This window comes from Schistocerca serialis, chromosome 2 (assembly GCF_023864345.2).
Source record: "Schistocerca serialis cubense isolate TAMUIC-IGC-003099 chromosome 2, iqSchSeri2.2, whole genome shotgun sequence".
Classification (NCBI taxonomy): domain Eukaryota; kingdom Metazoa; phylum Arthropoda; class Insecta; order Orthoptera; family Acrididae; genus Schistocerca; species Schistocerca serialis.
This window is the reverse complement of record NC_064639.1, coordinates 829,902,766-829,928,042: the sequence shown is the minus strand read 5'-3', so window position 1 is coordinate 829,928,042 and position 25,277 is coordinate 829,902,766. Positions and strand designations below refer to the sequence as shown.

The window sequence follows — 25,277 nt, the reverse complement described above, 5'->3', positions numbered from 1 at the left end:
GCGCTAAGGCGTCTTCTTGCACTAATTTTTTTTTGTCGCACTACACATGCTCACACGGATCTCGGCACCAAGTATTGATCAACTCACATCAGTGTTTTGACCAAGTGCCTCGCAGAAATCATGTCTGCCTCTGAATTCCAAGCTCCACCGTTTATTGTAACAAATCTGTCGACAACGAAAACCAAAAGTAGAAACCCCTCAACAAACAATTTCCCAAACAACCAGGATGCTCACTAAAGATCCCCTCCATTGGAAACGGTACTTAGGAACAAAGTCACATGGCAAACAACTGAATCACAGTGAGCTAAAATTCCTATAAGTTCTATTTAATTGACTTTAATTAATCCTTCCTACCTCCATGCTCCAAATATTGCGTGCACATAGAATTACAATTTTAATACCCTTCAAATTGACCACTAATTTCTTTGCCACACTCTTATGGAAGCGTAAATCAGTACATATTGTACTTAAATCCATGAGGTCGCTGACCTCCAAGCACCCTCAGTGCCTAAACTTCCCCCTTTTTCATATGTACATGGCCACAGTAAACTAACAAATTACTAACGAATCCCCAAGTAAATCATAAAATTATCCCTCCAAAATCTCTACCACTAATTACAAATTAGAACAGCTTCTCACATCTGCCCTTTCTCTATATACCCTTAGCAATTTTAAACTTCTCTTGTTTCCACATATGCGGCAGCAATGACCGTAACATTCTGCCATACCAATGCCAATCAGTCTCACTGGAATCCCACTCCTCCTTCGTATACCAATCCGTACGAACTTCATTACACAAACCATCCCCATCCACACTATTTACATCATCCCTCTCTATTTTCTGTTAGTTCTTCCACACATTTCGCCGATTCACTACCCACAGCATGCACAACTTTGCCCCCCCTCCCCCTCCTCCTCCAAAGTATCGACACTTGCAGCTTCAACAAAATTACGCCTCAATTCACTGTTAAACACTTTATCTTCCTGAGGTATTGGGACTTCCAGACTTGCTACATCCCACTGTGATTGGTCAAAAATCAGCACACGCTGCCATTCCTACACGCTTTTCATTCAAATTAACCCCCGATCCTATTTTACATACATTCTCACTTTCACACTCTGACAAACGTTTTAGATTCACACATTCATCAATAAGTTTCGTTTCACCTTCATTTGTGATTAGAAACGTGTAAATTCCTTCCTCCGAAATATGAATACCAGTAGCTTTTGCATCATTACATAAATTACCATTACTCTGTTCCTTTAAACAGAAATCATCTACCACTTCCGATACGTTTTTAACTTCAGCTGCTGGCGAGACCAATGCTAAGCCTCCCCTTAGTAACATTGACACTTGCTGCCGAAACACAATCGTCCTCACTTGCAGCTGGCGAGAGACAAGTTTCTTCCACAAAATTCATCTTCTCTTTAACTTCTATTTGAACCATTGAATCTCTCCAATTATCACCATTCATACACTCATTCATTAAACATGCACAGCTTAAATCTTTCCCCTCAAATTTATTCCCATTACTTTTACTTAAATCTCTCTCAAATCTATGCTTCCGCCGTTCGCACCTGCTTTTATTGAAAGAGCCACCTATATAGCCTTTGTCTTTAACTTACTCTATAATACATATTTGTTGCCTTTTTCCAAACCTATTAACAATTTTACCATTACCATTATCTCCAGTCCTTTTCATTGCCTGTTTAGATCGCCATCCCCGGACCTGAGAAGTGGCGAACATCAGTTTCCCGATCGGTTGTTACGTGATTGCACTTCACACGAATTTCCCCCGTCAAATCTGCGTTCTTTACTCAGGTCCCGTTCGTCAAAGTTATGATTCCTGTTTGTTCTCTGACCATTCTGCTCATTCCAGCTACTATCTCCCTGCGAATTCCTTTGATTTCTCTCACTATTATTATTTTGGTGGTGATTATTTGGATTCCAATTTTGGTAACTACCAACTGGTTTGCTCTGAGGTTTGAGCTTCAAAGCCCTCTCTAATTTTTCTAGAAATTCGTCCACGGAATCACATGGACTATGGAAAAGATCCTACTGCAAATCTTCGGGTAATCGCCTTTTTAATGTGGTGATTTCTGTTAAAACCCCCAACAAATTTTTCACATGCATACGTTTGCACTTGCAAAAAACTCTCATCGTCCCATTACCATACCTGTAACGGCCAGCTTAAGAATTCATTTTGAATCCACGTCTGTTTTGCCTCGCTCCAAAATTTGTTCAAAAACACTTTTCGAACTCTTCATACGATTCGCATGACCTACATTTAGCATTTGCCCAAGACTGTGGGTCTCCCTCCAAATGCCTTTTAACGTATTTTATTTTCGCTTTGCCCGACATGCCATGAACAAAAGTGTCCCTACACGCAGCCAAGAAATTTGCTGGGTGATATATTCCGTCTTCTGTGTAACGTTTCACAGATCCGGTATTTGCCCAAGGGATATTTTTAACCGCAGTGGCCTGTTGGGCGGCTAACAAATTTAAATCACTTTTTATCTGTGGCGTTTGTTTCTTAAATTCATTTTCTCTAGTGATACTGGACGCTCTTTTATCTCTAATTTTGCCAATTTCTTTCTCCCCCTCACCTACACAAATGGCAATGTTACTAATTCCTAAATTTACATCGCTCTTATGAGCATGTTGCGCTTTTATACACTCGCTTACCTTGTCCCAAAGTTCCATCTATATCTTATCCATTTTTTTCCCCCAAGATCTTTTTCCACTGATTCGACTTTAGATTTTACTACTGCAGCTTCGTCTGTAATTTTCCCCATATCCACTCGGACACATTTTATCATCAATTGCTTTTTCAAGGTTACCCATAAGTTTTTAAACTTCCTCTTTCACATTGGAATCTATTTCAGTTCGCATTGTACCCATATCAGACTGAAATGTATCCGTCACTGTTTGAATTGTACTGATATTATTTGCCATTATATTCATATTATTTCCCAATCCCTGGATCATTTGCATTAGCTGAGACATCATATCTCCCCCACATTCATTTCCCTTGCCTGAATTCCTACTAGTTACACTTTCGCGCTCTGATTTCAGACTAACTGGCCCACTTCCATTTTCAGAATTGCACATACTAGGTGACTGTTTTATATCCATGGAGCTTGAACTTCAGAAACAAACACTATGTCTCTATTTGCACAGGCACTTATCTGATCTGAGATAGTTCCCTCAGCCATGGTGATGACGTCAGTTGAAGGAGAAGTCGACATGAAGACTGTCCTGGAATACTCGAAGAAGCTGCCGGCGTACTGCTGTTGATCTACGTCCGCCACTGGATAAAGTCCCCTGATGTAGTTGTAGCTGCTGCCGGTTACCGTGTGTTCCAACTGTCTCCGATACCGCTGTCCATTAAACGTGCCAACCGCTACTGTTCGCTGCACTCAACTTATTTAGACTCTGAGCCCCCACGTAATTTGCCTTTGACGTGATAGATTAGGATCTCTATTGATAGCGTGTGTTAGTTGTGGAAATTACGCAGTAATTTCACTATTTACAGAAACCTACTTGCGAAGGAAAAAAAACTATCTCACACTGTATTTTGTGAGAGGTTCACTCTACAGAAATCTCTACTGGTTTTGCCAAGGTTTTTTACACTCTGCATAGTATGCTGAATAACAGAGAGCAAAGTAATTACCAGTTTGCAGGTCACAAATCCCGGACAAGCCCCCAATTGCAGCCTCTCAAACAATATGAAATGGATGAAATGATGGTGAGGTGTTGCCCTCAACTATGTACCCTCGGACTCAGAGTAGCAATATTAAAAGTTTTGGCTGGCTTCGTTGTCTAGGGGCTGGGATTCGTAGTTGCCGCATTACTGGCCAAACACTGCTGAGTCTACAGTATACCATAAGAATACACACATGAATCGAATGGTTGAGGGTTTCTATTGCTCGGCAATTGCGAATTATGAAAGTAACATATAAATTAAAGATTGCAATTAAATAAAATCTGCATGTACTATCGTAACGACTTTAATTGATGAGTACGATAGTAGAAGTCCTTTTGAGAATGCGGTATATTTCTGCAAAACATTTATTGGTGTCGATGGTCCAGCAATTAAATAAAATATAAGCTGAATAAAAGGGAAACAATAGATTCCTACTATACGTAATTAGTTATGAACAACAACATAGCTCGCGAGATATTAACTTCTAAACGCACACTATGTCTTCACTCTAGAAGCCAAGGAAATCTCACAAGTGCTCGAGTCGGTACTCCAAAGTTTTTCTATCTGCCGTGACCATGCGCAAACTGCTCCACACTCTGTCTCTACCGTGACCAAGTGTTCGTAGCGCCATCACATCCAGCACTCCTCGTGTCCTGCGCCGTACTCCCCTGTCCTCTTTCCCGAACTTGCTTCCATCCAGTCTCCTCATTTATGAGCGCTGTGATTGGCTAGAGCGCTCACGCCATGTCTTCAATCCAACGCACCCACACAAACATAATGAAACACATTTGAAATACTGAATTTACATTTAAATAACTTGAAATTATATAAATATTCCTATGGCTGGACCATAAACACACACTAACACACATTATTAGATACATAAACAAATTAAACAATCATACATCAAAGGGATAGAACAAAAGGTAGGCCAGTAGCCTAATGTCTCTGTGCTTTCTACAACACAGCAAATATTTAACCAATTCCTTCATGAATAGTATATACCGGATGTAAACAAAGGCATAGATGGATAAATATATTTATAAGCATGCTGCTACTGTTTTTTCATGTGACTGTGGAGTACTTACGGCCTACGCCATTGATAGTAACTGGCCACTTTGACCTCCAATAACTCATGTACTATTAAAGTTACTTGCCTGTGATTCATACCAATTTAGGTTTACACTGATAGCTTTCTAAAGACACATGGATCGACAAAATAAGATGAAGCGTTCAAATTTTGGAAATTCATTGCTTATATAATTTACCGTCAGATACTAAACTTTAAACTAATAAAGATATTGAAAATCTGATTACACCATCAGAATCATCATGCAAATAATAGTAATGTACTTGTTTCTTTTTCAGGTATCATTATTCATTTGGCTACTATTAATTTCTATACAAACTGTGAAATGTCTGCCAGTAAGGTTTCACAATGTCTGCCATCTTTGGCCCTCCTGGTGCACAGCATCACCAAGGAATTCCCAGCCATGTGCTAGATGGTCCACACGCTGGGGCTACCCCTCTCGTCCAGCTAACATTCGGCACCACGTGTTTGCTGCTGGGCCCCGGCTGGTCGAGCGGCTCGTGTGGCCACTGCTTCCTCCGAACTTAGAATATTTTTAGGGGGCCACGACTCGCCCATTACCTCACAAATTCTGCAAAGTTATTTGGATTTTAGAAAGGTTGTTTAGCTAAGAATGCTTCATTCATCAAATAGCACAAGCCTTAAATAATAAAGTATCAACAATGTGTCCCCCCCTCCCCCGTCCAACCTGAGTTGGAAGGGTGTCAGTGTGCAAGGGTAAAAGGGAGGGGAGGGTTAGTTGATCCTGCACCATGGAAACTAGGTTGGGAGTTCATCCCCAAATGGCTCACACTGAATGGAAAATGTTGGAAATGGAGGTCAAACCCCAAGGGGACCAAAAACGACAAAAAGGAGATACAGGAAACTAAACAATAGCGCATACTAAAACAAAGCCTGGAGGAGAGCCAGGGTTATATAAAGAAGTCCACCAAGAGGGAAAGGAGGGGGCAGGGAGAAAGGAACAAGGACAGGGAAGGAGAGGAACAGGGACGTTGATGCACTCTGGAAAAAGGAAGGAGACTGCAGTAGCTCAGGGACCCGTACGCACCACACACATACACAGAAAAGGGACTGTGGGGGCAATGGCCATGCTCCACCGTGGAACTGGCCGGCAGCAAACGGGTCCCATCAAGAGGGAATGGCAATGCTGGCAGTGTGAATTATCTTATGTAAATATGACCTGGGAGTTATATACAGGCCAGTCAGCACAATGGAAAGCCCAGTGGGGTAACCTGGCCATCAGGAGATGGAAATGGAACGAGAAGTGCTAACTATTAGAGAAGTCATTGTGTGGTGACCAGTGTAAGGAAGGAAGAAGGGGAGGGAAAGTGAATGAAAAATCACTGGCAGAGAAAGCCCCATATGTGGCACAAAAATGAGTTGTAGTCCACTATTAAGAAGGCACAGGTCATCGTCTGCAAGAAAGTAATCAATGAGGAGACCCCGACTAGACAAAAAAACACTGTACAACTGAAAAATAGCCAAAGGAGCAAATTTCATATCATTTTATTTACTTCATGAATAGTTTTGGGCCATGATTCATTTTAAAAACATCCAGATAGTCAAAATAGTATTTCGAAAAATACAAGAACTGTGTCATAAAATATATGTAGTACTAAGTGCAAATGAACATTACTTTTCTTAAAACCTTAAATATTTCTCTATTTCAGCAACACAAAATTTTCATTGAATTTAAAAAATTGACAGAAGGTAGTTCTTTTATCACTATCATGTACAGTTGTCCAGTTACAAAACACACCACTTTCATTTTTTACATTTTGATGCGCACTCTGCCATGCATAGGCAAATGTTTAATGCAGCATCCTACAGCTGCATCAGGCAGTGGAAGACGCGCTACGATAAATTTCTGCACTTGGGCAAATGTAGCAAGTGAAGACATCTCGGGGCACATGCCTAAGTGATAATAATAATCATTATACATACATATTTATTTAATTTTGAACATACTTTTCTTTTCATCATTTAAAACTGATTAATATATTGTATAAAATGTATGGTTGGCCATCAGCTGCTTCTTTTATTTAAAACCCAAATATCAATTGGTTTCAGTCACAGACCATCTTCACGGATTAGGGTTAAAACAGTTTAAGCCACATCATCACATCTGTCTTTACTTAAATAATGGCCATGTCTCTTCTGTGCCGTGATCCAAGCCAGTCAATGTTTGGGTTTTAAATAAACAAGCAGCTGGTGGTCAGACATGCATTTTATTCATTACGTGGCGGATGTTAATAGCCACCTTCCAAAAATGATTAATATATTATTGTTCGTTAAGTTTTCTAGTTGCAATTAACACTTAACCAACAAAACTGACGTATTGTTGGGGGTACAAAGTTTACTTTGAAAACTTCCTTAGGGGTACATGTAGCAGAAAGGAACACTGCAAAATTTTAGAGTTGTTTGCATTACATTTTACTGGAAAAGAAATTAAAAATGATTTGAATCTAGCCCCTAAGCACTCCTTCAGCCATTTATTCATTGGCAGGAAATATATTATGCACACACAATTACATTACCTGCTACATATGCACAAAACAAACTCCTGCACAAAGCTGTTTACATTTTACAGTCTTTGAAAAAAACAAGTATAGTATTTCACTAGCATAAAGAAGTAATATTCACATGCATATATTGATACTTCAATTCAGAGTTAAGCCTGTCTCTTGCAATAACTGTAATCAGTCAGACTCCATGTTGTTCGCATCCTTCAGGACCACTGTGAGCATGTGTCACCTGCACTCCAGCCCACTGCAGCAGAAGCAGTGGAGCATTTCACCTGCTGGCTATAGTCGTCTCTTGTAGCAGCAGGCACATGGTACCTCCCGTGTTCACTTGCTTTACAAGTCAAACAGTGAGCTCTGTTTCGCGCAGTAGGTACCCAAAATGCCTGAGACGGAGGTGGTTTAATACCAGTATTAACCTTCGGATCATATGAAGAGGCTCTCACCATCTGTTGGCTTTCACAAGAATGGTCTGCTGAGAGTTCCTTGATGTGATGTTGTAAGCAAACTAATGTTTTTAGAAATATATTTTTTATTCCTCTCTTTGAAATTTGATATGTTATTTGTCTCCAAAAAGTCTGCGGCCCTCGTTATCTTTCGTGTGTATCCAAAAAGATTGAAGAATATAGAAGTGAAATCACTCACACCACTCCCAGATACTAAAAACACACACACACACACACACACACACACACACACACACACACACACACACACACACACACACTCGCTATTGTTTCTGTCACATGTCACAGTGAGTGTCGACATCATTACTGCACAAAACATGAAGTAGGCTACTGGCCCCAGTCGAGACTTTTAACATCTCCTGCAGAAATGCATGCTGTTGTTCAGTATTTGGCCAATTTTGAAGTCAGTTAGATTCCAAGTACAAATGGATTCAGGAAAACTCCAGTTTAAATATGATGGATGCTCGTAAAAAGCCGAAGTGCACAATATAGGTACATGTGGCAGACAGCACGACTGAATTTGCTGCCTGCTCTCCACTCCTCCCCCCTCCCCCCCCCCCTCTCCCCCCCCCCCCACCCACCCCACCCCCCCACTCATTATTGTTCTCAGCTAAGCTTGTCACTTTTCCATCTCACAGCATTCTGTAGTGCTGTGCTTGTGAAACATGGAAAGCTGTATCCTATAGGGGGCAGGTCATATGCACTACCAGCAACTAATACAGGAATAAAAGATCACAGTCATAATTTAGTCTTCCCACTCATCCTGTGATCTAGTGCTGTCCGTTGGTATTATTTCCACAATTTATTGTTGCAATAACAATTGTAGTCGGTTTAATGTGATTTGTTTTGTTTGCTAGACTTTGAATTTCGGATTAATTTTCTTTTTTGTTTCACTGAGTGATTGTCACCATCTTGTTTTAAAGCTGGTAACATTTTCCCCCGTATTCTGATACATGAACAGCTACCGAATTTTCATTTGCAATGCAATTCATAAATCATTAGTTTCTCATAACCAAATAAAATACTGACTTTATTTCAAAACCATGTAATGATTTTTAAAGAACAGAATCTTCACCTTTAAATATTATCTTTACTTAAAAAGCAGCAGAAATGTATTTGTACAGTTTCCATAAATCTATGAGAACTTCTGTCACAAACCTATTCAAATACAACAGAACTTTGTGAGTTGATAGAATTTAATGCGATTTCCTCCTGTGTTCTCACTTTTTTAAGCAGAGCATTAGATTGTTGTAGTGACTAGTTCATAGTTTCTCACATATCTGGATGCTGTTGCATTAACGCTGTGAGCCAAATGTCACATGGTGAATTGAACAGGTTCGATACTGTATCGCTTCAGTGTATTTGGAAATCTAGGCTCTTATTCAAATGGAAGTATTGTGTGCTGAGCTCTACACGCCAGAATTCTTCAAAATAAATTTGTACGAAACCTCAATAGCCAAAGCTTCATCTGTAAATGTAATCTGACCTTTGTATTAATCTATTTCTCAGGCTAAAAATGTGTACATCAGCAGCAATAGTTTCACCTGCTAACATAAAATGATCCCGTATTTTTTTGAATGACAAATACGGGGGTAAAACCTTGTCTTATAATAGGGTAAATACAGTAGTAGGGCCCATGTATGCCACAGTGTATAGTTACTTAGTTACCATATTTATCCAATTATACGACAAAGTTGTTTTTGGAATTGGTCATCCAAAAAAACACGGGGTCGTCTTTTATTCGCAGATTAAGCAACTACTGCTGCTGACATCAGTCTTAACATTGTTCAAAAGATTAATATAGGGGTCGTCTTCGAGGGGGATACCCTCCCAGACAATGTCAAGGTGATGGTGTATCAGTGTGATGTAAAACCTTACATTCCACCACCGATGAGATGCTTTAAATGCTTACAGTTTGGACACACCTCTTACCACTGCACCAATGATCCCCTATGCAGTGATGGTGGGCACCCTCTCCGTGAGGGGAGTGCCCGTGCTCCCCCGCCAGTGTGCGTAAATTGTAATGTGCAACATCCTCCACACTCGCCAGCATGCCCGGTGTATGTGAAAGAACGATGAATTCAGGAGTACAAGACCTTAAATAGACTTACCTACACTGAGGCTTGTCGAAAGTATGACCAGCTCTATCCCGTGCCTATAACTTCTACTTTTGCTTCAGTTACATCCATACCCCCTCCTCTTCCCATCCCCGCCCCATTCGCCCCACACCTGCCTCACACTCACTCTCCCATTTCCCTCCCCCTCCCCATCCACATCAGTACCCATAACCACCTCTCAGGTGCTGCTCCTCCGCTGGAGAAGTGCTCCCCTTCTTCGGCAGCTGCTGGTACTGGAGCTCCCTCCTGGGACTCCTCTTCCTGTCAGCCCCCTGAAAAGTGATCTGCAGCTCCACATCGGCTGCGCGATCTGCGGCTGGTGGGCGCCAAGATTGCCAGGTATAATTCCGTGCCCAACCTCGCTGCAGTCTGCCCTTCTCTTCCTTCACAAGAGAAGAAGCAGAAATGTAAGAGCAAGGGCAAGGCCCCTCTGGTACCCCCTGAGGTGCCGCCTTCCCCTCCTCCAGCCAATGAACCAACAGTGTCTGACCCCACCCATATGGACATTACCCTTCGGTGACGGATGGCGACTCGGCGGCTGACCGGGTCCAGTCCGTTCACTTCCCATTTGGACTCCAGCTTGAGAATCCTCCAGTGGAATTGTAATGGATATTTGCGTCACCTCCCGGAGTTGCAGCCCCTCCTTTCCTCGTACTCTGCTGCTTGCATTGCTATCCAGGAAACCCATCTTGTCAGTTATTACTCACCCACCCTTCGTGGGTTTCATGTTTTCTGTCTGAATCAAATTGGCCGCTTGCGGGCTTCTGGTGGTGTTTGCACCTTGGTCCGCAAGGACGTTGTTAGTGAATGGGTTCCCCTCCATACCCCTCTGGAAGCAATTGCTGTCAGGCTCCATGTGGCCACTCCAATCACAATCTGTAGTCTCTACCTCCCGCTTGACAGGCCGCCCATATCCCATGGCCTAACCTCACTTCAACTACTCCCTGCTCGCTTCCTGTTTCCAGGGGACTTTAATGCCCACAACCCTCTTTGTGGTAGTCACACGACTACTGCCCTGGGGAGGTCAGTTTTTAAAGCTGTTCTGGCAGTGCTTGACCTCTGACTACTCCCACACACTTAAGTGTGGCACACGGCACTTTCTCTGCCATTTACCTCTCCATCTGCAGTTCCGGCCTTCCTCCCTCCATTCAGTGGGGTGTCCACGATGACTTGTGTGACAGCGATCATTACCCGATTGTTTTGACCGTCCTTCATTGTATCTCACTCTGTCACCCACCCAGGTGGGCCTTCTCTAAAGCTGATTGGGAGACCTTCTCTTCTGCTACCATCGCCCCTATACGGGCCCACAGCAGTAGTGATGAGTCTACACAGACTTTGACTGCTGCCATTGTGTCCACAGTTGTTTGTCATCCCTTCTTCGGGTTCCCCCTTTCAGAAGATGGTCCCTTGGCGGACTCTGGAAATTGCTGCGGCCATAACAGACTGCCGCTGTGCTCTTCAACACTTCAAGTGGCACTCTTCTACTGCTCTCCTTCTGGTCTTTAAATGTCCATGCCCAAGCCCTTACCTAATCAGATTTCAGAAATGGATTTGCTGGGAACGATATGTGGCTGCCATAGGACCGCTCACCCCTTCTTCACAAGTCTGGGAAAAACTCGGGTGGATTTTTGGCCATCGTCCTCCCAACGGCGTTTCAGGAATTTCACTGCATGGTGTTATGGTGTTGTCCTTACCCATCTGGACTTTGTCGCAGAGCATTTCGCTCAACACTTTGCCCAAGCCTCTGCATCAATTCGGTATCTGCCCATGTACCTCCTCCTGAAAGAGCACTCAGAAGGACTGACTTTGTCTTTCGTTTCTCACTGCTTGAAACCTTATAATGCCCCACTTAGTGAGCAGGAATTTGGCAGTGCCAGTGCCCTTGCCCTTTGTCCCGACACAACTCCTGGACCGGATCGGATACATAACCAAATACTCCAACACTTCTCGGTCGCTAGCCACAGTCGTATACTGACCTTTTTCAACCATCTGTGGAGTGAGGGATTATTTACTACCCAGTGGCAGGAAAGCATTGTTATTCTGGTGTTGAAGCCTGGTAAGCCATCTCTTCAGCTGGATAACTACCATCCAATTAGCTTTACCAACACCCTCTGCAAGCTCCTTGTGAATGCCTGGTGAGTCGGCAGCTGTTTTGGATTCTTGAATCCCGCAACCTTTTGTTATCGACTCAAGGTGGTTTTTGCTGTGACCGCTCTATGATGGATAACTTTGTCCACCTGGAGTCTGCTATCCGGTCAGCTTTTGCCCATCGGCAACACTTCATTACAGTCTTCTTTGACCTGCATAAAGCCTACAACACCACGTGGCACCACCACATCCTCACCACGCTTCATGAATGGGACATTTGTGGCACTCTGCCCATTTTTATCCGTAACTTTCTTTCTTGTCGCTCTTTCCGGATCCAAGTTGATTCCTCCTACAGCACTTCTCATTGGCAAGAAAATGGGGTTCCACAGGGTTCTGTGCTCAGTGTCCATCTCTTTCTCGTAGCTATTGATTGACTGGTGGTGGCTGCTGGCCTGACAGTGCCCCCCCCCCCCCCCCCCCATACCATTTTTTTCTGTACTTCACTTCCTCCATCATGGGCACTGCAGAACGCCCTCTACAGGGGGCAATCAACCGGGCGCAATCTTGGGCTCTCTCCCATGGGTTTCAGTTTTCGATGACAGTCATGTGTCACACATTTCTGCCGTCGCCGTAAGGTCCATCCCCATCTGGACCTGTTCCTCAATGGCCAATCCCTTGAGATGGTAGTCACCCATCGCTTCTTGGGCCTGGCCTTCGATGCCCGGTTGACATGGCTCCCTCATCTTTGCCAGCTGAAGGGGACATGCTGGTTATATCTCAATGTTCTTAGATGTCTGTGCAATACCACCTGGGGGTGCAGATGCTCTGTTCTACTGCGATTGTACAAAGTGCTGGTCCAGTCTCGTTTAGACGACGGGTGTCCTATCTATGGTTCTGCGTCACCTTCGAAATTGCAGATACTAGACCCCATCCACCATTGTGGGATACGACTTGCGACTGGTGCCTTCCGAACTAGCCCCATATTAGCCTTCTTGCAGAGGTGGAGATTCCACCACGCTGCGAGTTTTGCACTAACAGCAGCTGATATCTTACGTGCTACGCATTTGCTGCATTGCAAAGCACCCTAATTATGATCTCCTTTATCCAGACACGGAGATCCACATCCCGTGGCGGCAGCCACAATGCGGGCTTACCATGGCGGCCCACATTCACTCGCTGTTTTCTGAGCTCCAGCACTTCCCTTTACTGCCTCTTTTCTCCGCTCACGCACATACCCCTTTGTGGTGCGTCTCTCTGCCACAACACTGTCTTGATCTCTCCATCAATTCAAAGGATTTTTTCCCTCCAGAGGCCTTTCACCACCAATTCTACTGTCTCCTCAGTTCATTCCAGGGTTCAGAAGTGATTTATACTGATGGCTTCATGGTTGCTGGTCACATTGGGTATGCTTACATCTATGCGAGAGACACAGGTCTTCGTTCATTGCCAGATGGTTGTAGTGTTTTTACTGCAGAATTGGTAGCCATCTTGTGCACACTGGACCATGTCATCTTCTGCTCAGGACTGTCCTTCACTATCTGTAGTGACTCCTTGAGCAGTTTGCAAGCTATTGCCCAGTGCTTCCCTCCACCCATTGGTCATAGCTATCCAGGACTTCCTTTCTCTCCTTGATCAACGTGGATGCTCAGTGGTTTTCATTTGGACCCCAGGCCATGTTGGAATCCCCGGCAATGAACTTGCCGATCAATTGGCTACTCGCAGGACATCTCTTGCTATTGGCATTCCGTAAATAGACCTTCGTTTGGCATTACGTCATCAGGTTTTGGGACTTGGAATGCAGAATGGCATACTCTTTCTTTGCCGAACAAGCTCAGGGCGATAAAGGATTCTACAACTATGTGGCAGTTTTCCTTACAGGTCTCTGTCTTTCTTTTTCCGGCTCCGCATCGGCCATGCTTGGCTAACTCACGATTATCTCCTCCATGGTGAGAATCCCCCTCTCTGTCGTTGTGGATCAATGTTGACTGTGGTTCACCTCTTACTGGACTGTCTCAACTTACCCGCCCTTTGATGGACATTTAGCTTTCCTGACTCGCTTCCCCTAGTATTAGCTGACAGTGCCTCAGCAGCGGATCTAGTTTCACGATTTCTTCGTGATTGGGGTTTTTATCGCTTTATTTAAGGGTGGAACTTTCAACCTTATCTGTGGGTGGAGGGAATGGCTGGCCATCTTGCTCCCCCTTTCGGCCTGATTGGACTGGCTTCGACTGGGGTTGGTGGTTCACCTCTGCCTTCCCACTCCTTTTCGTATGGGGTCTGTTTTATCTTGAGTGTCTCTCTTGTCTACCTGTGCCTCTTCCTTCATGCCCCAGTCATTAGTCACTTTCTTTCCCTCCTCTCTTCTTCCACCTTCTTCCTTTCTTCTCTGTCAGTAGTTTGTAACTTTATTTCCATAGTAGTTCCCTCTTAATAGTGCGAGGTTTTATCGGTTTCAGTTATTCCAAGGTTTGAGGGACTGATGACCGCACAGTTTGGTCCCTTTCTCCAATCCAACCAATCAAGGCCATTGCCAGTGTCATCCATGGTTGTCGTCACGCCTTTCAACACTTTATGCGGCACTTGTCCTCTGCCGATCTTACTGCCTTTAAAAGCCTTCATGCCAAAGCTGTTATTTAACAAAACAGTTGTGTTGGGAATGATTTGTCTCCTCCGTAGGTTCTTCTGTCCTTTCTTCATGAGTCTGGACTACATTCCAAAATTGTCAGTGGTAGTCTTCTATTCTGGGACTTGCGGTTCCAGGTGAACTTTGTATGGACCCATCTGTTTTTGCAGAACACATTGTGACCCATTTTGCAACAACGTTGATACCAGCCCTCTATCCAGCTGCCTTCTCCTCGTCCAGAAACAGTGGACTGAAGCTTTCCCTTTGTCAGGCGGAACCCTACGATGAACATTTTACTGAATGGGAACTACGTAGGGCCCTCTCTTCTTCCCGTTGATTCCATGCATAACCAATTGCTTCATCACCTCAGTCCTCCACAAGTATGGTATCTCCTCCATGTGCTTTATCATATTTGGCATTTTCCCATCTCAATGGAGACACAGTATTGTGGTTCCTGTCCTATGATAGTTACCAGCCCATCAGTCTCACTGTCCCCTGCAAGTTACTGGAACAGAATGGAGCTCGTGTGAAACTTCCTGACAGATTAAAACTGTGTGCCCTACCGAGACTCAAACTCACTCGAATTCAGAGTTCGAGTATTGGTACAACACACAATTTTAATGTGCGAGGAAGTTTCATGTCAGCACACACTTCGCTGCAGAGTGAAAATTTCGTTCTGGATTGAGGGCTGGTCGGCTCAGTTGCATTCGCAAGTCTGACCCTTTTATCGCCTAATCAGTGCGGCTTTTGGGAGGGACAGTCTCCGATCAGTCATGTGATTTGATTGGAAACCACAGTTCAGCTGGCCTTTTCTTAGTGCCGCTAAGTTGTCGCAATTTTCTTTGATCTTCGTAAGGCCTACAACACAGCTTGACACCATCACATCTTTCTTACGCTCCACGAGCAGGCTCTTCGCCACCTCCGATTTTTATTCCCAAATTCCTGCCCCACCGGGTGTTCAGAGTTCGGGTTGAAACTGTTTTAACCTTTCTGCAAACCCAGGAGAACGGTGTTCCATAGGGCTTTTTTTCTGATCACTATTAATGGACATAGGGCCTTCACCAGACTGTTGGTTATCGCTGCTCTGTATGTGGATAATTTCTATATTTGGGCTAGCTCCCATTCGGTGGCCTCTGCGAGACAGTAGCTCTAAGCTGCTGTATGGCGCGCTTCCATGTAAATACTCTCACAAGGTTTTCAGCCCTCTCCCCCTTAAGTTGAGGATGGTGCATTTCTGTTGCTGTAGTATGGTCTATCCTAATGTGGAGCTCTACCTCAATGCCCATCACCTGACCACGGTCCTCCTTTTCAGTTTCTTAGGTCTTTGTTTGACAACAAGCTTACATTGTTGTCCCATATCCTTTGAAAGGAAACCAAGGAGCAATTAGGAAAGGGAATCAATTCAGGAAGAAGAAATGTAAGCTTAGAGATTTTCCAATAATGTCAAAGATGACAAAGAATTTGGGAGAGCAATTAAATTTAATAGGCTGTGTCTTGAAAAGATGTAATAAGATGGACTTGAACAAAAGTAAAGAGAGGTTACAGAATTTAGTCAAATCAAATCAGGTGATGCTAAGAGAATTTTTTATGAAAGGTGCCTAAAAATGGATCAGTTCTGTTATTATGACAGCAAAGTAGCTGATGGCTGAGATAGATAGCAATAAAATACTGACTGGCAGCAGCTAGAAAAGCAAATCTGCAAAACTTCATCTAATGAAAGAAAGAAATAATAAAAATTTGTTATGAACTCTGTTTCTTTAGATATTTGTGTGGAATGTAGTTCTTTTACAGAACTGAAACATATACAATAACCAGTTCAGATCAGAACAGAATCGAAGTTTTTGTAATCTGGTGCTGCAGAAAAGTGCTGATGATCAGATGGATATGATCTCGAAATGGCACAAAGGTTGACAACTTGCTTTAAATGTTCAGAAATGTAAAATTATGCACTTTACTAAAAGGAAAATAGTATCCTATGACCATAATATCAATGAGTCACAGTTGGAATCGGCCAACTCTTACAAATACCTGGGTGTAATACTTTGTAGGGATATGAAATGGAATGATCATGCAAGCTCAGTTGTGGGTGAAGCTGGTGGTAGACTTCGGTTTATTGGTAGAATACTGGGAAGTGTTATCAGTGTGCAAAGCAGATTGCTTGCAAATCACTCGTGCAACCCATCCTAGAATGTTCAGGTATGTGGGACTAGTACCAAATAGTACTACAGGGGATGTTGAACGTATACAGAGCTGGTCAGCATGAATGGTCGCAGGTTTGTTTGGCCCATAGGAAAGTGTTAGAGATGCTGAAGAAACTGAACTGGATACTCTTGGATATTAAAGTAAACTAATCCGAGAAAGTTTACTAATAAAGTTTAAAATAGCATCTTTAAATGATAATTCTACAAATATACAACTACCCACTACGTATTCCTCACATAGGGTTCATGAGGACAAGACTATAATAATTATAGCATGCATAGAGGCATTCAGTCAATCACACTTCCCATGCTCCCAATGGAATGGGAAGAAACTCTAATATTTAGTACAATGGGATGTACCTTCTGCCAAGCAAATCACAGTGGTTTTGCAGAGTATAGTTGTAGATGTTGATGGGTAGATAGTGTAACTGATGAGGTACTAAAACAAATCGAAGGGGCAGAGACTGACGGCACAACTTGACTAAAAGAAGGTATTGGTTGATAAAGTACATCCTGAGGCATCGATGAGTAATTAAAGATAGTGGCTGCTGGATCAAAATGGTGTCTGTTCTTTTGGACATGGCTGGAAGAATCTGTAGTATCCTCTTTGCCATGGTAGAGTCCTTTAAGAGAGGCTGTGTGCTGTGGTACAAGCTCTTCTGCAATATTCCTCTCCCAGACAATATCGGTATTCTAGCTACTGCAAGCTTTAGTATCGCTATCGGTAAAGTAAAGGTTCCACTATGTACTGTCATAGCTTAAGCCTGGGCTGCTATGAGTGACAGACATCAAACTAGAATGATTCAGTGGGAGTGACTGAGCTAATGTCTGAAACTGAGCCCACCGGTCAGTGGCAGGGATTTAAATCCTTGCAGTTGAGAGGGCATTGTTTGCGTGTTGCTTGTGAGTCTCCTTTGGGCCTCTCTCGTGAAGACCCACTTGATCCAGTGCCTACTATTTGTCTTCTTGCTACATCTTTTCCAGCCAGTGTGCTGGTGACAGCTTCTGCCAGCACAGTTCAAGTAACATTGAAAAATGCCGGGTGTGGAAGCGAAGCGCTCATGAAGGTCAAACACAAATACTTGAAGGGCCACAAACACTTTCTGTGATTCTTGTAATGGAATTTGCAAGTAGGTGTCACGGAAATCTTTGTTAGAAAAGTAATGTCCTGCTAGAAAAGTAATGTCCTGCACCAAGCCTGTCCGCAAATTCCTCAGGGTGAGGTAATGGATAAGTGTCAACTACTGTCTGTGGGTTGAGTGTAGGCTTGAAGTCAACACGAATGCAAATGTGACCAGAAGGTTTAGGCAACAAAATGAGAGGACTTGCCCATTGACTAGCTTGAATGGGAGCAATTACACCATTATCTTGCAATTCTTTCAATTCACTTGCTACTTTCTCTCTTAAAACAATTGGAACGGGGCAGACCTGGAGAAATTTAGGCTGTGCATTGTCTTTCCATGTTACATGCACTAAAAAGTTATTAGCTTTTCCCATTCCTTCTGAAAATAGTTCAGGAAATTCTTTAAGCAAACTAGCTACATTGTCTTTTGGTGCAAAATCAGATAGGTAAAGTACATTGTCTTGTATGCCAAGTCCAAACAAAACAAAGGCATCTAAAATGTTCTCACAGTCCCTTCATTTGGACGCAGCAAAATTCACTGTCCCAGTGTGAGATTTGTGAGTAGCAGGCAAACAACACTGTCCAAGCACTGGAATTTCCTTTCCATTGTAAGCAGTGAGGTGCTTGCTAGATTTAGAAAGGCTTAGTGAGCCCAACTGTTTGTACGTGACACAATTAAGTGAAGTTACTGAGGCACCTGTATCTAACTGAAAATTCACACGATGGTCAGCAATTTGTAATGAGACAAATAGTTTGTTAGAACACCATTGCACAGCACTAGGGTGAGGAGGCAGCACAACCTTAATCCTACTTTTGTCAGGACCTGTTGTAGGTGTTGAATACACATCATTTACTGCATGAACACAAGCCTGTTTTTTTTCTTCTGAGAGCGGGCAAAATTGAAATTTTGGTGGCATTGCAAACAAAGTGCTTAGACTTTGCCTTCCCCCACCCCCACATGTGCAACATGTTGTGTTATGTAACGGGCAATCCTGTCTTTTATGGCGAGCAAAACATCTAGGGCATGACTTCAAGAAATTCATAGGCCTGTTTACGTTTCTACATAGCTATCTGTGAGGCTGCGTATGCACTCGTTGTTGTGGGCGGGTGCAAGCAAGGGGCGACCTGACCCGACAAATTGGCGCGTGGTCAGACTTATCAGCTGCTATAGTACCTGAATCATATTGCTCTAGTATTTTCAATACTTGAGGAACTGATGGATCATATTACTTTAGGATCTGTTCCCATATTCTGTTATCTGAGACATTGAATATTATTCTGTCCCGAATCATTAAATTGCAGGAAAATTTACCCCAACTACTCTTAAATTTACACTTCCTAGTCATGCCCATTAATTCTGTGTACCACTGGGAGTACATCTGTTCGACTTTCTCTGCAGGCAAAAGAACTGATATGTAGCTGCAGCTACTTGGACTTGCTGGTCATAGTACTTGGTTAATGCAGCGATTACTCGGTCATACTGAGTGAGGTGGCGCAGTGGTTAGCACACTGGATTTGCATTTGGGAGGACGATTATTCAATCCCGCATCCTGATCTATGTTTTCCATGATTTCCCTAAATCACTTCAGGCAAATGCCGGGATGGTTCCTTTGAAAGGGCATGGCCGACTTCCTTCCCCATGCTTCCCTAAGCAGATGAGATCGATGACCTCACTGTTTGATCTTCTCCCCCAAATCAACTCCAACCCCAACTTAGTCATAGTTGAGTTCGTCGGGAGATACAGTTGGGAATAATTTTTGTATTAACCCATAAAGTGGTTACTGCATCGATGATTTCAGTTGTAAATCGAAATATTAAAAAAGGTAGGAAGATTTTTCTGTTTAGCAAAAGTGGCAAAAAGCAGATTTCAGAGTACTTGACGGCTCAATGCAAAAGTTTTGTCTCAAGTACAGATAGTGTTGAGGATCAGTGGACAAAGTTAAAAACTATCATACAATATGCATTAGATGAGTATCTGCCAAGCAAGATCGTAAGAGAAGGAAAAGAGCCACCGTGGTACAACAACCAAATTAGAAAACTGCTGCGGAAGCAAAGGGATCTTCACAGCAAACATAAACATAGCCAAAGCCCTGCAGACAAACAAAAATTACGCGAAGCGAAATGTAGTGTGAGGAGGGCTATGCGAGAGACGTTCAATGAATTCGAAAGTAAACTTTCATCTACTGACTTGGCAGAAAATCCTAAGAAATTTTGGTCTTGTGTCAAAGCGGTAGATGGATCAAAACAAAATGTCCATACACTCTGTGACCAAAATGGTACTGAAACAGAGGATGACAGACTAAAGGCCGAAATACTAAATGTCTTTTTCCAAAGCTTTCACAGAGGAAGACTGCACTGTAGTTCCTTCTCTAGATTGTCGCACAGATGGCAAAATGGTAGATATCAAAATAGATGACAGAGGGATAGAAAACAATTAAAATCACTCAAAAGATGAAAGGCCGCTGGACCTGATGGGATACCAGTTCGATTTTACACAGAGTACGCAAGGAATTTGCCTCCTTTCGTGCAGTGGTGTACCGTAGGTCTCTAGAAGAGCGTAGTGTTCCAAAGGATTGGAAAAGGGCACAGGTCATCCCCATTTTCAAGAAGGGACATCGAACAAATGTGCAGAACTATAGACCTATATCTCTAATGTCAATCAGTTGTAGAATTTTGGAACACCTATTATGTTAGAGTACAATGACTTTTCTGGAGACTAGAAATCTACTCTGTAGGAATCGGCATCGATTTCGAAAAAGATCATCGTGTGAAACTTAGCTCGCGCTATTCGTCCCCGAGACTCAGAGGGCCATAGACACTGGTTCCCAGGTAGATGTCATGTTTCTTGACTTCCGCAAGGCGTTTGATACAGTTGCCCACAGTTGTTTAATGAACAAAATAAGAGCATATGGACTATCAGACCAATTGTGTGATTGGATTGAAGAGTTCCTAGATAACACAACGCAGCATGTCATTGTCAATGGAGAGAAGTCTTCCAAAGTAAGAGTGATTTCAGGTGTGCCACAGGGGTGTGTCGTGGGATCATTGCTATTCACAGTATACATAAATTACCTTGTGGATAACATCGGAAGTTCACTGAGGCTGTTTGCGGATGATGCTGTAGTATATCGAGAAGTTGTAGCAATGGAAAATTGTACTGAAATGCAGGAGGATCTGCAACAAATTGACGCATGGTGCAGGGAATGGCAATTGAACCTCAATGTAATGTGCTGCGAATACATAGAAAGAAAGGTCCTTTATCATTTAGCTACAATATAGCAGATCAGCAACTGGAAGCAGTTAATTCCATAAATTATCTTGGAGTAGGCATTAGGAGTGATTTGAAATGGAATGATAATATAAAGTTGATCGTCAGTAAAGCAGATGCCAGACTGAGATACATTGGAAGAATCCTAAGGAAATGCAATCCGAAAACATAGGAAGTAGGTTACAGTACACTTGTTCGCCCACTGCTTGAATATTGCTCACGAGTGTGGGATCTGTACCAGATAGTTGATAGAAGAGATAGTGAAGGTCCAATGGAGAGCAGCGTGCTTCTTTACAGGATCATTTAGTAATCGCAAAAGTGTTACGGAGATCATAGATAAACTGCAGTCGAAGACTCTGCAGGAGAGACGCTCAGTAGCTCGGTACGGGCTTTTGTTGAAGTTTCGAGAACATGACTTCACCGAGGAGTCGAACATTATATTGCTCCCTCCTACGTATATCTCGCGAAGAGACCATGAGGATAAAATCAAAGATTAGAGCCCACACAGGGGCATACGGACAGTCTTTCTTTCCGCGAACAATACGAGACTGGAACAGAAGGGAGAACCAATAGAGGTACTCAAATTACCCTCTGCCACACACCGTCAGGTTGCTTGCGGAGTATGGATGTAGATGTAGATGTGAAACACTGAGAACCGCACAAACGAAAGGAAATGTTATAACTTTACAGTACCTTGAACATGATGAACTTGACAGTGTGCTTGGAACTGAGTCAGGTATTCGTGCCGTTCCTATTCTGTGTTGTTAAACTGCTGGAATTTTGGTATGCTGGTCGGGGTACTTGTTGGGCTGGTTGGTTGGTCGGTTGTGCGGCCGACACAGTTTGTGCAGCCAGTAGTTGTTGTACTGTCATCAGTAAGGTAGCAATTTGTTGGTTCTGAAACTGAAAAACTTGTCAGATCCATCACATTGGCTGTCAGTGGCTGAGGCAGGGGTTGGATGGGGCGGGGAAGTCATGGTTTACATAAATATGTTATAGTAAAAAGCAAGCAAAGCCTTTGAAAAGAGAATATTGATTAGCTTGGCAGAACCCCTCCTGGAATATATGTGAGAACACAACAAAAAATTAGCGATTACAAGCACTTTAACACTATAACTCCTACAAGTTAAAACACAAGAGAAGCAAGCAAAATCTTCAGCCAAATGGATTACCTTTGATCGGCACTGAACTATTCTCGTCCCCACTGTAGCATCCTTGTCACACTGTAGTGCCTTAGTCGCCACTGTAGTATCCTCATCGCCACTGTAGAGCTCTTAAGAGAGTCAGTGTGTTATGCTACAAGATCTTCCATAATAGTTTTCTCGCAGACAATATTGGTATTCTAGCTACTACAAACCTTAGTATCACTATTGGTAAAATAAAAATCCCACTGTGTACTGTTTTAGCTTAAGCCCACTCTGCTATGAATGACAGCTGCCAAACCAGAATGAATCAGTGAGAGTGACTGAGTGAGTGACTGTTAGTAACTGAGTGAGTCCAGTCAGCAGCAGTGGCCTAAATACTTGCTGTCGAGAGGGCATTGGTAGAATGTTGCTTGGTGAGTCTCTCTGGCCTCTCTCATGATAGGCGCACATGCTCTGGCTTCTATGTCAGGAAGCTTCAGGGTGGGGGAAGGTAAAATCTGGAGAGGGAGACCAAATTTGTATAGGTTGCAGTAGTTTTTCTCAGGTGGAAGAGGCTGGCACAAGATAGAATAGTGTGGAGACCAATACTTCAGTTACACCCTACAGAGTGTGTATATAACTGACGCAATGTAACTGGCCACATATTTCCCCCTGGACAATGAAATTATCAACTTCGTTGAGATGTTAGTGCTGAGCAGGATCTAGCTTGCTAATCTATTACCATTAACAATATATTTCTTATTGGTTATGCATGAGCCAAATATTAGCTTACAGCCAAACAGTCAAAGGCTGATAATACTAACCAGAACCAAAAGTGTTCAACCATATACGCGTAATATTGACATTATAGAATAATGCAAATATAAAGTGGCAATTGTGTAATGAAGTTCAAAATAGAAGTTAAGACCGTGTAAAATTTTAGTATTATCAAGTTATGAAGTGTAAAGGTGCATGCACACCTCCCCTGTCAGTACTGTGTATTTTATGCTTTATTGTTAACAAAAATCTTTAAATATTGTCTGTATTTTAACAGTTTTCAAACATCCTTTTAACATGATATATTCTTGTATTCACGGCATGTGTAAAACTGGTGATGTCTTTGAATCTGGCACACTTTGAAGAAGAAAAAAAGGGGGGGCAGCATACGGTGTTTTATGATGTCATTTCTACACTCATAAAGCTTGTCTTTTTCTTACTAGAAAAAAGTGGCAGAAGTAATAATTAACAATGATATAGAACAGAAAGGGGTAAAGAAAGCAACACCTACAAAGCGTGTAACAGTAATTGCACCATTCACATTTGAGGAGAGGGACAAGATACGACAGCAACAGAAAGAAGAAAAAATAAGGCAGGTATGTAAAAAGTATTCTTTCAGTTTATCTTCAGAGAGGCAGGAGTAATGATGCAAGGATTTAGCTTGGTAGGAACTGTACAGTGTCACACAAGAAATGTTCATTGTTCAGGAACAATACTAGAGCTGATATTGGATAAAAGCCTGATACATTACTGTTGGATAAAAAGTAATAATTTGTATAGTGTGTTTAAGGAAAAACATAAACTTACAGGTAAAGATGTGACTAAGATAGTCTGAATGTTAAGTGATGATATGTTAGTAATAAAATACCTAACTTGTTGGTGTAGCATTGACATGTCACTTAATACTCAATTTTAACAGCATGCTATGGCATACTTGTTGCACATGTACATAGAGATCAAATATTCCAGAAATCTTTTATCATGATTTTCATCTGTGTTGTCAAAAACATGTTTTCTTCCTTATTTCATTTCTTTACCTTTTGTCCAGCTGTGATACAACAGTGGGTTAGATATATTCTTGATTTGTTCAGTTCATTATGCATTTTTGTGACAATGTGACTGCTCACATGTTGCCACACCTCTCCTGTTGCTGGAGAAAGAACTTTTCTGTTCAGGAAGCTAAACATTCTGTACTGTCTTGTCAGTGTTTAGAATGGCTCCTTGTCCCCATATTAAGTAATTATTGTAATTTGAAGACCAACAGTTGCTTTCAGTTCCTGAGTTAGACCTCTTCCAGTACGCTGCCAATAAAAATGCTGAAATGACTTTTGCTCCAACATTTCCCATCATGGCACTTGCTTCGTGTAGTTTTCTCTGTTTACAGCTAGTACATCAGAATTACTGTTTCAGTTTTTAGAAGAGGAGAAAAGAGCTCGGGAATTCCATGCAAAGCCAATACCCAAATCAGTAAAATGCTCAGTCTCACAATTGGAAGTAAAATCCCACTCCCCTACACAGCCTGAACCTTTCCATTTGTATACAGAGGAAAGAAGACGACTGCATGAAGAAGCGCAGAAGGCTAAAGTAAGTTTCTCCACCATCGCCGCATTCTTTGTTAAAAAGCTTTGCTTAAAGTACTACAAGTACTGGTGTTCGGTGTGCACACAGATTCTAATTCTTCGTTGTAGCTTGAAGAAGAACGTCGAGCAGCAGCAGAAGCAGCACGGTTTAAAGCCAGGCCTCCTGTTGTCCTCTTGAAAAAGCCATTTGAACCAGTGAAGCCGCACCGTGTATTGAAGGAAATAACGGATGTATGCTTAAATACTGAAATTCGTTCAAAAGAACGTGAGAGGTTTGAAATGAAAATGAAAGAAAAGGAAGTACTTATGGAGGAACGCAGGAGACAAGTAAGTTTACTATGTAGAAACACTTTGCACTTCTAAATTTGAAATTTGTTCTGCTTGCATTTAAATTGAAGTTGTGAATACATTTTTGTTCTACAGAGCAGAGAGTATGAAATGTATGTGATATGTGAGGTTTTCGTCTTGTATTACAGCACAGAAATGAAATTATTGTCCCATCACTATTAGACTGTGACTGGAGCTTTGGTGTGGCTGTCCTGATCTTGTTTTGTGTGGCATACTAAGTAATTTTGGGAACTATTACAAAA

General features: G+C 42.4%; 1 protein-coding gene across 3 annotated transcripts in view; it reads left to right on the top strand.

Moving 5' to 3' along the window:
- Positions 1-25,277, top strand: part of LOC126458097 (targeting protein for Xklp2-like) — a 136,863-nt gene that overhangs the window by 85,999 nt on the left and 25,587 nt on the right. For 2 of the 3 annotated variants that reach the window (XM_050094920.1, XM_050094921.1), the window contains exons 8-10: positions 23,551-23,703; positions 24,518-24,691; positions 24,796-25,014. In XM_050094920.1, coding sequence (XP_049950877.1) covers positions 23,551-23,703; positions 24,518-24,691; positions 24,796-25,014 — 546 coding nt within the window. Of the gene's footprint in view, positions 1-23,550; positions 23,704-24,517; positions 24,692-24,775; positions 25,015-25,277 lie in introns of those variants that run through there. The other variant, XM_050094923.1, reaches the window with a different exon arrangement.